The following is a 15446-nucleotide window of genomic DNA, read 5'->3' as shown; positions in this document are numbered from 1 at the left end:
CGATATTCAGGCAAGAAATCAAGTTGGAAGGAGACCGTAAGTAAAAAGTGCTATCAAAATTTAAGTTCGCTAACTACACATTCAGAAGCAATACATGCTTACTTAATATCATGTACACAAAATAACCATCCACAGAACAACTTTCTAAAAAATAGTAAGAAAATACCTACCAAGCTTTTATCCACATTGGGGCTACTTCGGTTATCATTAGGATTTGCTGAAGATAAGTATCTGAGAGGAAAAGAGTTTTTAAAAGTAAAAAAAACACAGAACTTTTCAATATTCAGTAGTATATACTACATGCCTATTTTTTTTTGTTCAGTATTGTACTTGGTATGCTTTTTAAAAATTGAGTACAAGTTCATAATTCTTTATTTTAGAAATATACTACAAAAGTGATACATATGTTAAATGAAACCCCCAGTTAGGTCAGAAGCAGGACTCTGTAGTCATATACCTTACTATTCCTGCAGCAAAACATATAAATATTCATATCAAGTAGGATAAATAAAAACCATAAATAGTCTCGAGTTAGTTCAGATTAGGTTTTTTGGCCACGAGAGCAGGTTATGGAAGTTTTTGCCACCAAACAAATCACTAAAATGCTTTCAGTTTTTAGAGCTTTATGGTTTTATTTTTTTATTTTTTAAGTAGGCTCCATGCCCAGCGTTGAGCCCAACACAGGGCTTGAACTCACAACCCTGAGATCATGACCTGAGCTGAAATCAAGAGTCGGACACTTAACTGACTAAGCCACCCAGGTGCCCCAGTTTTTAGAGATTTTTAGATTAGGGATTGGGGATAAGGAATTGTTGACTTGTAAAGACACGAGCACAACTTCTCTCTCTGCCCCAATTATTCTTCAGCCAAGAATGATACTGCCTTTCTGGGAAAAAAGAGTTTTTGAAAGTTCTGGTGATATCTTGCTAATCTTTTGAGACTGCAAGGCTTATAGAGTTCTTTCTTTAAATTCACTATAAAGTTAGAATTACATATAAGATAGTAGTGACCTTTAGAAGTCTTCTTTAGACATGAGATTATCAAACACATCTAAACAGATCATATGAAAATAATTTTCTAAGCTCTCAAATGTTATACAAAGGTAAGGTACTACAGCTGCCTCTACTACTGCCTCTAACATGCTACAACTACCACTATTAATACTTCTACTATCACCACTACTACAGGCACCACCTTGTTTCATCAGAACACCCTCAAAAAGATATCAAATAGCTACTATACACGTCATTGCTGTTATAGGGCAGCTGTTATCAGCTACATATTCATTACATATGAATTCATTACACTCATTAATAGTAAAAAAAAAAAAAAGAAAAGGAGTTTCTTAAAGTACCATTAAACACACATAACAGTGCTCTAAAACAAAACAACAGGAAAATATGTCACTTTTTATGTTTTCCTTGGAAAATTATTCAGATCAACTAGAGAATCCAATAATCAGGAGGCAGTAATAAGCATTAAGTAGCAGGTTTGTAGAAAAAAGGTCCCGTATAACAAATGACGAATTCTAGATTTAGTACAACTTTATTCCATTAACTACTGAGTGTCTCAGAAATTCAATGTGAGATTCCACATCATGTAATATAAATAAAAGCATACAGCTACGCCAGTGGAATCTAAATTAGATAGGAAAACAGACCATTTGATCCTAAGATATCTTCTAAATTGTAATATGCTATATAAACTGAAGTTAATATTTGGCCTCTCAAAGTTAATAATATAACTTTCTCTGAATGCAGCACTGGAAATCTAAGGACACCACTTGTACACATCCATTCATTCTTCTACTTTTTTCTTCTTTTTTCTTTCAAAGTTATTTTATATATTATATTGCTGCCTTCATGTAGAATCTGGTCATTTAGGTAACTTTTTATGAGAGGTTTTAGATTATTACAAATGTAGCTAAAAGTTTAACCTTTAAACTATTAAAAATCATTCTTCATTTAGCTATATTTCAGCAATAAAGATCTCTACCCTTGGTAATCAAAAGTATGCTTGGATTTCAGGAGTAAGAATTTCAGAAGTTTTCTATTTCCCGCCAGTAACTCAAAATTATACTTACATATTATCATAAGGCTACCAGTATTTTGCTGATTCTTGAAGATCAACCACACCTTCAACCATTCACATAATAGGCAATTACTAAACAACACTATGTTATTCAATAAGACGGTGGTACTGAAGAACAGAGTGCAATTTCTACTTTTGACAAACTTAGAAATTAGTTTGGGATATGCATCATATAGATGCAAGGAAAAACCAGAGAACATAATCAAGTACATGACAATGTACTACAAATAGTATATATAATGTTTAATTCAAGATTACTTTTGTATAGATAAACCTAAATAAAGTCATTAACTGCTCTGAACTACAGAAAATCCAAAAAGACTGCGAGTTGTTTATATCAACATTTCAAGTGCTTCAGAAACCAAGCCAGAGAATAACTGACAAAAATAGGAAAAAAGGAAGGAAGGAAGGAAGGAAAAGGAAAGGAAGAAAGGAAGAAAGGAAGAAAGAAAGAAATTTTTTTAGCAAAAACCACTTTGAAACTTGTCACTGTACCTCAATATAAAATAGCTACAATATTATCTTCCTGGGTGTTGGGGGGGAAAGGATTAAAACACTGTACTTTACTAAGAGTCAAAAGTCAAGTACTACCTGTAACACTTAATGCAACAAAAAGTATTCAGTACTGTCTTATAGCTGGATTAATGGAGAAATTTCCTAAGGCAGGATTAAATTGCATTCCTGTTTTCTAAACTTGACCTGAATAGGCTCTTATAAAAAAAGTTTTGACTAAAATGACAAAATGTTTCAGTTTAAATATATCCATTTCCTCACTAGGATATGAGGATCTTAAGAGAAGGTACTAACCATGTTTTATTCATCTTTCTCCCTGCACCTTGGTGCTTAGTATATACCTGACAAAAAATAAGTTGGCAAACATGTTTGTTGAAAGAATGAATGAATGAATGAATGCTCAGCATACTGAAATAATGTTAATTGTTTAATTTATATCTCAAGTCCATTTGAAGACTAAAGCTAACATTAGCTTATACTAATAACAACTAACATTAACTCGGTGCTAATGTTCTAAATGTTCTACTGTTTTGATTTAACTAACCCTTACAATAATCCTATGAGACAAGTATTATTATCATCATCATCCCTCTTTTTGAGGAAATGGAGGCATAAAAGGTTAAAGTTATATGCCCAGGTCACAAGGTCTTACATGCTGTAAGAACATCGTAAATTCATTTAGTGATTTTTGGTGAGGAATCACTTAATTTTTGCATTACTAAAATTATAGGCCTTTGTAACATCAATATAGTGATGGTAATGCTAGAAAACTATTTGTTGTTCCAAAATGTATTATAAAACCAGAGCTTTTGGGGTAATGAGATTAACCAAAATATTAGTATTAAAAGAATCTTTTTATTTATTAATTCCTGTAACTTGAACACATATAGTGCATCACTCAGCAAACAATTTCTGAAACACAGTATCTTGATCATGGATTAGTCTAAAAGAAATGAAATATGGAATAATACAAATATCATGCATCACTGAAAAATAGCATATTAAGATATCTCTTAATATACCACTAAATTTCTTGAAGTGATTTTTAGATATCCCTAAGAAAATAAGAGACCACAACAAAATTTTACCTACCCCTAAAATCAATGCTTAACATACTCACCTACGATTGCTATAATATGTAAATCCTACAAAAGGTAATTGATTGCCAACAAAAGCTTTAGGTATGGGGAATGTTTCTTCATCTCCTTTATCTTCTTCCAAGTCATCAAAATTACTTGTATCAATGTCACTACTTAAATCAGGTACAACTGGTGCTACAGCTAAAAATGGAAACAAAATTAGTAGTTCCTTCAAATTTAATATGAAAATAAGGTAAAGCAAAGATTCCATACCAACTACCAAGTGTCTTACATATAAATAGGTTGCAAACTACAAATTCCAAAGGGCTGAATCCTATTTTAGTCAATTTTATTAGGATTATTAATCAACTGATATTGATCATTATAATTCTATGAAACAATTACCTTCAAAATCACCTATAATTATCATCTATACTTCGCTTGAGTATTACAAGTATTAAGGTTTGTTTTAGAATATATAATATAAAATATGCAAAAGCAGTTAGGACTATAGAAAAGACTTTTCAGAAACCATAGCATACTAAATTGTACTCAAAGATTCAAAGTTAATTGGTTTCAAATACAATATTTTATTTGTTAATCTGCTGTACAGCAAACTAGAAATCAAGGTTATGTCTTCATAGCCCTGGATAGAACAATTTGGTATAAAAGATGGTTTATATTCACCCCCCAATTCAATATCTCTATAATATTAAGTCACAAGGAGCAATGTATTTTGAATTGTACTTTCAGACTAGCTACCTTCCCTGAATCAAGTCATTAAGTGATGACTCAGTGAGGTATTTATGAAATGGCTGTTAGGAAAAGAGGGCAGAGATATAAAACATGGACACAATTTTCAAGAGTTAAAACTTGGTGGCTTATATACACTTAATTAAATAAAGCCATATATGACAATGCTTAAATCTTCATAATATGGGAGAAAATACCACTTGAAAGTAATATTACTATCTTATTTTGGAGCTTAAATATGCTACAGAGAGTCATCTAAAAAAACATTTTAGAAAAACGGTTTCAGTTTAAAGATACAGCAGTATTAAGAAAACATATAGAAATATCAACAAAATACTGAATAATTATTTTAGATACAATCATATCATACTGCCTCAAAGAAAAAGATGAAGATGAGCAACAAAAAATAACTGACTTGGTTTCATGGTATTAATCTCTTATATAAAGGAATAATTTTTTCTATTGTATCATCTGGGTTTCCAGACAAGAAATGACTATTGTTGTGCATCTCAGATACAGTGAATTATATAGTGAAATTTGGGAATGAAACAACACATTTAACCCAAAGCAGCTATAATACTAACTAACAATGAATGACAAAAGATCTTTTCCATCATTCTCTCTTAATGACCAGGAGAACTGCCTGACTGGACAGTTCCAGCTTCCTAATACTACTAATTGCCTAATTTGTAAAATGAGGGTGGGGGGGGGAGTTGTCTCTCCTTGTGAAGTAAATAAATTATGATCTTGGCATAAATTCTACTTTAAAACAGTGGTTCTCAATTTTAAAACAATTTTGCTCCCCTGGGGGACATGTAGCAATGACTGAATACATTTTTGGCTGTCATAACTAGGGGAGGTGTGCTAGTGGCATCTAGTGGGTAAAGACCAGGGATACTGCTAAACATCCAAGAAAGTTCAGAATAGCCCACACAAAAAAGATTTATCTGGTCTAGTGTTCTGGCTAAAAAAACCCCTACTTTAAAATTATCATATAAGATTGATTTTAAAAGGAAGCATAGCAAGTTTGGTGAATTTTTCTCTTGCTGTTTCAGATGAATCTAGTCTTTTTATAGATTACATACCATTTCAGAGTAGTTTTAAAATGAGACAAATTCTGTTTAAATTCTGTGATACAAGTAGGGGAAGTCCTGGGAGAATTATAAAAGTAATACTTCATCTATATTTAAAGTAAGACATTTAGGTTTTATAGAATACCATACAGTCACATCAGAACTAAATAAAAATAAGGATAAAGACAGCTTTCCAGAGCTATCACTGATATATAGAGTAGTCCACTTATAAAAATTTACCTTTCCATAAGTTACCAGTAATATAGGAATCATGTTCCATAAAAAAGAATCTAACTGATGTAAAAAAAAAAAAAAGATAGAGTAGAAAGCTCTAAGAAGCCACCTTTTCACTGAAGTAGCCATTATGCTGGCAAAAACTATCAGAAGCAACTTTTTCAGAACTCTGAAATCTAAGAAGAAACTTACAAGCAGGGGCATGTTTAATAAAGAAAGAAGCTACTAAATTTTGGCATTTTGTCACTGGCTGACCAATGACATAATAATGAAAAACAGACTTCAGTAATGACACATGACAAGGAATACAGACTTTGTAAAAATAATTTGAAAAAGTCACTAAACAAATGCATGACTGAAGCCCATAATAAGCAACAAGAGCAAACCTGGGAAGGGGGAAATCTGATTTCCAGAATTACATTATGCTGTTCAAAATGTCCATTTTTCAAAAAAAAAAATTACAAAGCATGTAAAGAAACAGAAGAAGTATAGACTATTCACGGAGAATAAAGAAAATGTCAGACAACATCACTGAGGAAACCCAGATATTAGATTTACTAAACAGACTTTAAACAGTCTTTAATGTGCTCAAAGAGCTAAAGGAACTATGCACAAAGAACTAAAGGAAACCAAGAGTATGATATCTTAACGAATACAACAAATCAATAAGGAGATAGAATAAGGAATGAAATAGAAATTCTGGCACTGAAAAGTGCAATAGCTGAAACTACAAATGCACTGGGATGGTTTAACAGCAAATGTGAGCAGGCAGAAGAACCAATGAACTTAAATAAGACCAATAATATTATCAAGTGTAGGAAAAGAAAGAAAAGCATACCAATATACACATTATGAAAGTTCCAGGAAAGTAGGGTAAGGGACAGAAAGAATATTAAAGAAATAATGGCTCCAAACTAACCAATCTGATGAAACATATGAATCTACACAACCAAGAAGCTCAATGAACTCCAAGTAAGAAAAATTCAGATCCATGCCATGACACGTTATAATAAACTTTGAAAAGACGAAGAGAGAATCTTGGAAGCAATAGAAGAGTGACTTGTCATACATATACAAGGAATCCTCGATAAGATTAAGAGCCTACTTCTTTTTTAAAAAAAAAATAGGATCCATGCCCGGCATGGAGCCCAACACAGGACTTGAACTCATGACCCTGAGATCAAGACCTACACTGAGATCAAGAGTCAGATGCTTAACCAACTGAGCCACCCAGGCTCTCTTAAGAGCTTATTTCTAAGCAGAAACTTCGAAGGCCAGAAGGCAATGGAACAACATATTTAAAGTGCTGAAACAACAGTTCAGCAAGAATTCTACATCTGGCAAAATTATTCTTAAAAAATGAAGAACAAATTAAAGAGATTCCCTAGGTAAAGGAAAGATCAGAGATTGTTGCTAGTAAACCTGTCCTACAAGAATTGTTAGTTTTTTAAGGTTGAAATGAAAGGACACCAGACACTAACTCAAAGCTTTGCAAAAAAAATAAAGGTAACTCACAGGTAAATATAAGAACCAGCATTATGTATTTTTGCTTTATAAATCCACTTTTTCGCCTATATGGCTTAAAAGAAGTATGCATAAAACAATTATACATTTATGTTAATGAGCACAGAATATATAAAGATGCAATTTGTGACAATAACATAAAGGAAGAAAATGGATTTGCAGAGAAACAGCTTTTTTTTTTTTTTAAGATTTTTATTTACTTGTCAGAGAGAGCGAGCGAGCACAAGCAGGGGGAGCAGCAGGCAGAGCAGGCAGAGGGAGAAGCAGGCTCCCCACTGAGCAAGGAGCCCGATGAAGCACTCGATCCCAGGACCCTGGGATGACCTGAGCCGAAGGCAGGTGCTTAACCAACTGAGCCACCCAGGCGTCCCTGTTCATGTGCTTCTGACAGTAAATCGTATCAATTCAACCTAGATTGTTAACAGCTTAGGATACTAACTGTAATCCCTGGGATAATCACAATAAGAAAATGACTAATATACAGAAAATGAACTGAAGAGGTAATCAAAACAGTACATTATAAAATAATCCAGTAAACAAAAAAGGTGGCAATAATGCAGGAGCTGAGGAACAGAAAGAAAAAATACAGAAAACAGAACAATGGCAGAAGTCTTTATATATAGCATTCACTTTAAATTTAAATGAATTAAAAGTCACTAAAAAAGTAGAGACTGGAGGAAAGGATTAATAAAATTGATTCAATTACATGCCGTACACAGAGACTCACTTTAGATCTACAGACATAAATACATTAAAAGAATGAAAGAAGATACTCCATGGGAAAAAGAGCTGGGGTGCCTACACTAATATCAGACAAAATAGACATTTAAGACTGTTAAAATAGTGAAAAACAGGACATATTGATGATATTGATGAAAGGGTCAATTCATCAAGAAGATAAAACAATTATATATGCATGAACAGCATAGCTCCAAAATATATATAATAAAAAATGACATAAATGGAGAAATAGTTCTAAAATAATGGTTGGAGTCTTCAATAACCCACTTTCAATAAAAGAACAGAACATCTAAACAAAAGATAAGAAAATGTAGGACATGAACAATATCATAAATCAACTAGATATAACAGACATATAAAGCTCAATCCACCACCAACACCAGAATACACATTGCACATGAGACGTTCTCCAGGACAAACTATATGTTAGGCCAAAAAACAATAAATTTAAAGAGACTGAAATCATACAAAGTATCTTCTCCAGCCCATGATGGAATGAAACAAGATATCAACAATAGAAAGAAAATTGGAAGTTTCACGAATACCTGGAAAATAACACTCTTTTGTTTAAGTTTTTATTTAAATTCCAGTTAGTTAACACATACTGTAATATTAGTTGTAGAAGTAGAATTTAGTGATTCATCACTTACATATAATACCCAGTGCTCATCACAAGTGCCCATCATCCATTTAATCCACCCCCCCACCCCCAACCATCAGTTTGTTCTCTATAGTTAACAGTCTGTTTCGTGGTTTATTTCTTTTTTTCTTCTTTTGTTTGTTTCTTAAATTCCACATACGAGTTAAATCTTACAATATTTGTCTTTCTCTGACTTATTTCACTTAGCATAATACACTCTAGCTCCATCCATCTCATTGCAAATGGCAAGATTTTGTTCTTTTGTATGGCTAAGTAATATTCCACTGCATACATACACCACACATCTTTATCCATTCATCAGTTGATGGACATCAGGCTGTTTCCATAATCTGGCTATTGTTGGTAATGCTGCTATCAACATCGGGGTGCATGTGTCCCTTTGAGTCAGTATTTTTGTATCCTTTGGGTAAATACCTAGTACTGCAATTGCTGGATCATAGAGTGGTTCTATTTTTAACTGTTTGCAGAACCTTCACACTGTTTTCCAGAGTGGCTGCACCAGTTTGCATTATTCCCACCAATAGTGTAAGATAGTTTCCCTTTCTCCACACCCTCACCAACATCTGTTGTTTTCTGTGTTGTTAATTTTTGCCATTCTGATAGGTGTCAAGCGGTATCTCATTGTAGTTGATTTGTATTTCCCTGATGATGAGTGATATTAAGCACCTTTTCACATGTCTGTTAGCCATCCAGATGTCTTCTTTGGAAAAATGCCTACTCATGTCTTTTGCCTGTTTCTTAACTGGATTATATTTTTTGGGAGTTGAGTTTGGTGACTTCTTTATAGATTTTGGATACTAACACTTTATCGGATTTGCAAACATCTTCTCCCATTCTGAAGGTTGCCTTTTAGTTTTGTTGACTGTTTCCTTTGCTGTGCAGAAGCTTTTTATCTTGATGAAGTCCCAATAGTTCATTTTTCTTTTGTTTCCCTTGCCTCTGGAGATCTATCTAGTAAGAAGTTGCTATGGCCGATGTCAAAGTGGTGAAAACAACATACTCTTAAAAAAACCAATGAGTCAAAGAAGAAATCACAAGGGAGATTAGAGAAAATGCTTTGAGACAAATGAAAATGAAAACATAACAAAAACTTATGGGATTCAGTGACAGCAGTACTCAGAAAAATTTTAGTTGTAAATGCCTGCATTAAAAAAAAGAGAAAGATCTCAAATCAATAACTCATCTGACACACTAAGGAACTAGAAAAAGAAGAGCAAACTAAGCCCAGAGCTACCATAAGGAAAGAAACAATAGAGATTAGAGTGCAGATAAACTATAGAATAGAAAATTAATAGTGAAATTAACAAAACCAATAATTAGTTCTTTAAAAAGATCAACAAAATTCACAAATCTTTTACTAGATTAAGAGGAAAAAAGAGAAGACAAATCAGAAATGAAAGTGGGGATATAACTATTGACTTTCTACAAATAAAAACAATAAAAGGAAAAACTACAGGGGCGCCTGGGTGGCTCAGTCATTTGAGTGTCAGACTCTTGATTTTGGGTGGAGTTGTGATCTCAGGGTTGTGGCAACAAGCCCTGCATCTGGCTCCACACTCTAGCAGGGGGAGAAGGAAGGGGGGTCTGCTGGAGATTCTCTCTCTCTCCCTCTCCTCCTGCTTGCATTCTCTCTCTCTCTCTCAAATAAATAAATCTTTAAAAGAAAAAAGTACAAACAATTGTACATCAACATATTAGATAACCTAGATTAAATGACAAGTTCTGTGAAACACATGAACTATCAACTTATTTGAAAAAGAAAATCTGAATAGACCTACAAGAGATTTAGTCAATAATCAAAAATGTCCCAACAAAGAAAAAAAAAATTCAAGACAAAATTGTTTCACAGTTGAATTCTACCAAACATATGAAGAAGGTTTAATGCCAATCCTTCTCAAAACTCTTCCAAAAAATAGAAGGAATACAAATTCATTCCATGAGGCCAGAATTATTCTGACACCAAAGCCGGATCAAGACCACACACACACATACACACCCACCCAATACCTCCAGAAAAAATCTTCAAGAAAATACTAGCAAGTTGAATGTAGCAGCATATTAAAAGGACTATATGCTATGACCAAGTGGGATTTATTCCAATGTGGGTCACCATATGAAAGTCAATGTATAATATATCATACTACCAGAATTAGGAGGAAAACCCATACGATCATGCCTATTAACACAGAAAAGTATTTGAAAAAATTCAATACCCTTTCATGATAAAAATACTCAGTCAACAAGGAAGAGAAAACTTCCTCAACATGATAAAAGGCATACATAAAAAACCCACAGCTAATGTCATATTCACTAGTTAAAGACTGAAAGCTTTCCTGCTATGATCAAGTTAACAAGACAAGAACTCCATCTCACAAGTGCTATTCAACACAGCAGTACAAATTCCAATCAGAGCAATTAGGCAAGTAAAAGAAACAAAAGGCATCCTCATTGGAAACATAGCCAATGCAATCATTACCAAGACCCCAATGTCCTTTATCACACACATGGAAAAAACCCACTTTATTTTTTTAAATTTTTTAAAATAATTTTTATTTTGTTACATCAGTCACCATACAGTACATCCCCAGTTTTTGATGCAATGTTCCATGATTCATTATTTGCGTGTAACACCCAGTGCACCATACAATATGTGCCCTCCTTAATACCCATCACTGGCCTATCCCAATCCCCCACCCTCCTCCCCTCTATAGCCCTCAGTTTGTTTCCTAGAGTCCACAGTCTCTCATGGTTCATTCCCCCTTCTGTTTACCGCCCCCCCCTTCATTCTTCCCTTCCTTCACCGGCCAATCTTCCTATTATGTTCCATAAAGGAGTGAAACCATACGATAATTGTCTTTCTCTGCTTGACTTATTTCACTTAGCATAATCTCCTCCAGTCCTGTCCATGTTGCTGCAAATGCTGTGTAATCGTTCTTTCTGATAGCTGAGTAATATTCCATTGTATATATGGACCACATCTTCTTAATCCAGTCATCTGTTGAAGGGCATCTTGGCTCCTTCCACAATTTAGCTATTGTGGACAATGCTGCTATGAACATTGGGGTGCATATGGCCCTTCTCTTCACTATGTCTGTATCTTTGGGGTAAATACCCAGTAGTGCAATGGCTGGATCATAGGGTAGCTCAATTTTTAACTTTTTAAGGGACCTCCACACTGTTTTCCAAAGTGGCTGTACCAACTTGCATTCCCACCAACAGTGTAAGAGGGATCCCCTTTCTCCACATCCTCTCCAACATTTGTTGTTTCCTGCCTTGTCAATTTTTGCCATTCTAACTGGTGTAAGGTGGTATCTCAAGGTGGTTTTGGTTTGAATTTCCCTGATGGCTAATGATTTTGAACATTTTTTCATGTGTCTGTTAGCCATTTGTATGTCTTCACTGGAAAAGTGTCTGTTCATATCTTCTGCCTATTTTTTTATTTGATTATTTGTTTCATGTGTATTGAGTCTGAGAAGTTCTTTGTAGATCTTGGATACTAGTCTTTTATCTGTAGTGTCATTTGCAAATACCTTCTCCCATTCCGTGGGCTGCATCTTAGTTTTTTTGACTGTTTCCTTGGCTGCGCAGAAGCTTTTTATCTTGATGAAGTCCCACAACATAGTTAAAATGTCTATGCTACCCAGAGCAATCTACACTTTCAATGCCATCCCGATCAAAATACCAATGACATTTTTCAAGGAACTGGAACAAACGGCCCTTAAATTTGTGTAGAACCAGAAAAGGCCCCGAATCACCAAGGAATTGTTGAAAAGGAAAAGCAAAGCTGGGGGCATCATGTTGCCGGATTTCAAGCTATACTACAAAGCTGTGATCACAAAGACAGCATGGTACTGGCACAAAAACAGACATATAGACCAGTGGAACAGAATAGAGAACCCAGAAATGGACCCTCGGCTCTTTGGGCAACTAATCTTTGACAAAGCAGGAAAAAACATCCAGTGGAAAAAAAGACAGTTTCTTCAATAAATGGTGCTGGGAAAATTGGACAGCTACATGCAAAAGAATGAAACTTGACCACTCTCTCACACCATACACAAAGATAAACTCCAAATGGATTAAAGACCTCAATGTGAGACAGGAATCCATCAAAATCATAGAGGAGAACATAGGCTGCAACCTCTCTGACATCGGCCACAGCAACTTTTATCATGACACATCTCCAAAGGAAAAAACCCACTTTAAAATTCATACGGAAATCTCAAGTGATCCCAAACGGCCAAAAACAATCCTGGAAAAGCAGAAAGCTGAAAGATGCACACTTTCTGATGTCAAAGGCTACTACGAATCTATTGCAATCAAAACCAGTGTAGTACTGGCATAAAGACAGACAGCTCAATGGTGTATCATAGACAGCCCAGAAAAAAAGCCTCACATATGGTCAAATGATTTGAGAAGGGTACAAGACCACTTAATGAAAAAGGAGTTTTTGTTTTTGTTGTTGTTGTTTTAACAAATCATAGTAGGAAAACTGGATAACCACATGCAAAAGAATGAAGATAGACTCTATCTAACACCATACAAAAATTCACTCAAAACAATGGAAAGCAATGACTCTAACATTTATTTGTACACCAGTGATCACAAAAGCATATTCACAATAGCTGAAAGGTACAAGCATTCCATGTGTCTGTCAATATGTGAACAGATTTTTGAAAAATGTGGTATATATGCACAGTGAAATATTATTCAGCCTTAAAATGGAACAAAATTCTGACATGTGCTATAACATGGATGAACCTTGAAGACAAGCTAAGTGAAATACATCAACTTCAAAAAGATAAATATTGCATGATTCCACTTATTTGAGGTAACCAGAACAAACTCACAGAGACAGAAAGTACAATAGTGGCTACTGGGGGCTGGGGTTAAAGGAGAATGGAGAGCTATTGTTTAATGTGTGAAGAAATTTAGTCTGGGATGATAAGCAAGTTCTGGAGATGGATAGTAATAATGACTGCACAACAATGTGAAGGTGCTTAACGCCACTGAGCTATATAGTTAAAAATGGCTAAAATGGTAAATTTTATGTTACATATACTTTACCGCAATAAAAAGATAATTTTTCTTTCAGTTTATGTTTTTAAAACATGACCCTAGCATAATACTGAGAAAGTCTAAACTCCTATGACCCTGAAACTTGCTAGGCCCTAAATTCTTTATCTATGAAGCCTACACTGATAATTTCTGCCATGAAAATGTACAACTCTAAAAGAGAGGCCACCAGACTTAATTAATTCACAGAACCTGTATGCTCTTACAAACAATGAATTTTGTTTGTTTTTAAATAAATGGAAAACTTACCACATGAGCTGACAGTTACTCCTGTTATCATCTTGTGTCTTTTCCCACCAGCTATAGGTGGATTAGGTAATGGCAATATCTTATCTCAAATGAGATCATGAATGACAAAGTATTTTGCAAATTACCACATTATATTTAACATAGTATTATTAATAATGTATCTGTTATATGTAATAAATGCTATCATTTTATTTTCCCCCAAATTTAACTGCCAGGACTGTTGATTCCCTACATCTCTACTTTGTATAATACTGACTGGTATTACTTAAATGGCACATGGTATTCCAGAAGACCTAAGGCTTTGGAGTTAGACAGATTTGAATCCTGACACTGTCATCTGCTAGCAGAGTGACCCGTAGCAGGTTATTTAGCTTTTTTTTTTTTTTAAAAGATTTTATTTATTCATTCGACAGAGAGAGAGACAGCCAGCGAGAGAGGGAACACAAGCAGGGGGAGTGGGAGAGGAAGAAGCAGGCTCATAGCGGAAGAGCCTGATGTGGGGCTCGATCCCAGAACTCTGGGATCACGCCCTGAGCCGAAGGCAGACGCTTAACCGCTGTGCCACCCAGGCGCCCCTATTTAGCTCTTTTCATTTCTTCTGTCATCTTTAATCTCATTCTTGTCATTTCTTCAGTTCTATTTCAAATGAATAAAAAGTAATTTTACAATCTTAATACTTTGTGCCTCTAAATTAAGAGTGAATAAGATCAGGAAGCTCATGGAAATTCTGCCGCAAATCAAGCTATTTTGTACCCTGCTCCCACACCACCAAGAAACAGATGGTGAAGATTAATTGCCATTGTAACTTACAGACATGTAAGTGGTAAAATACCAAAAGAACTATTATTTGGAAAAGGTAAGCAATTCTGCCAAAGAAAATTGGAGAGTCAAAAAAAATTAAAAAGAATTATAACTGTTATATTATTTTTAAAAGCTTAGGTCAGAGAGGTCAGTTAACAATAAAAGTATTCTTGGTATTTTAGGGGTGGGAAGTGAAGAAAGGGTAGGAAGAAGGAAGGGGACGAAGAGAACAGTAAGTTCTACAGACTTCAATTTTTTTCTTTCCTTCTTCTTTTTTTGAAAATAACCATAAAATAGGAGCTATTAGGATTAGGAAAAGATATCAAGACGTTTATAAATATGTTAAATCTAAGTACAGCACAGCAAAATCACAGACGATATATACAGATTTTAAAGAGACACAGAAATATCAATAATACTGATAAAATTACCTCATCATAGAAATTCTTTAAACAAAAAGTTTGGTTGATTTAAATCAATAAAGTAATTCACTTGAGCTGTTTTTAAATTAATATAAAGTTACATTAAAGAGGTAAAACAATATCATAAAATGCCATTGATTTGGACTCCCCATTTAAACTATGAGCTCCACAAAGTAAAGAACTTACGTTGGTTTAATCACTGATGTTTTCCTAGTGCTTGAAATAGAATAAT

The 15446-nt window shown here is 34.3% G+C and overlaps 1 protein-coding gene across 5 annotated transcripts in view; it reads right to left on the bottom strand.

Annotated features, from left to right (window-relative positions):
* Positions 1–15446, bottom strand: part of ROCK1 (Rho associated coiled-coil containing protein kinase 1) — a 140444-nt gene that overhangs the window by 62103 nt on the left and 62895 nt on the right. For all 5 annotated transcript variants that reach the window (XM_026496062.4, XM_026496063.4, XM_026496064.4 and 2 more), the window contains 2 exons: positions 3725–3884; positions 171–231 (listed from right to left, as the gene is read on the bottom strand). In XM_026496062.4, coding sequence (XP_026351847.1) covers positions 171–231; positions 3725–3884 — 221 coding nt within the window. The remainder of the gene's footprint in view (positions 1–170; positions 232–3724; positions 3885–15446) is intronic.

This window comes from Ursus arctos, unplaced genomic scaffold (genome assembly GCF_023065955.2).
Source record: "Ursus arctos isolate Adak ecotype North America unplaced genomic scaffold, UrsArc2.0 scaffold_17, whole genome shotgun sequence".
Lineage (NCBI taxonomy): Eukaryota > Metazoa > Chordata > Mammalia > Carnivora > Ursidae > Ursus > Ursus arctos.
Note: the sequence above shows the minus strand (reverse complement) of the source record. Positions and strands in the feature narration are given on the sequence as shown.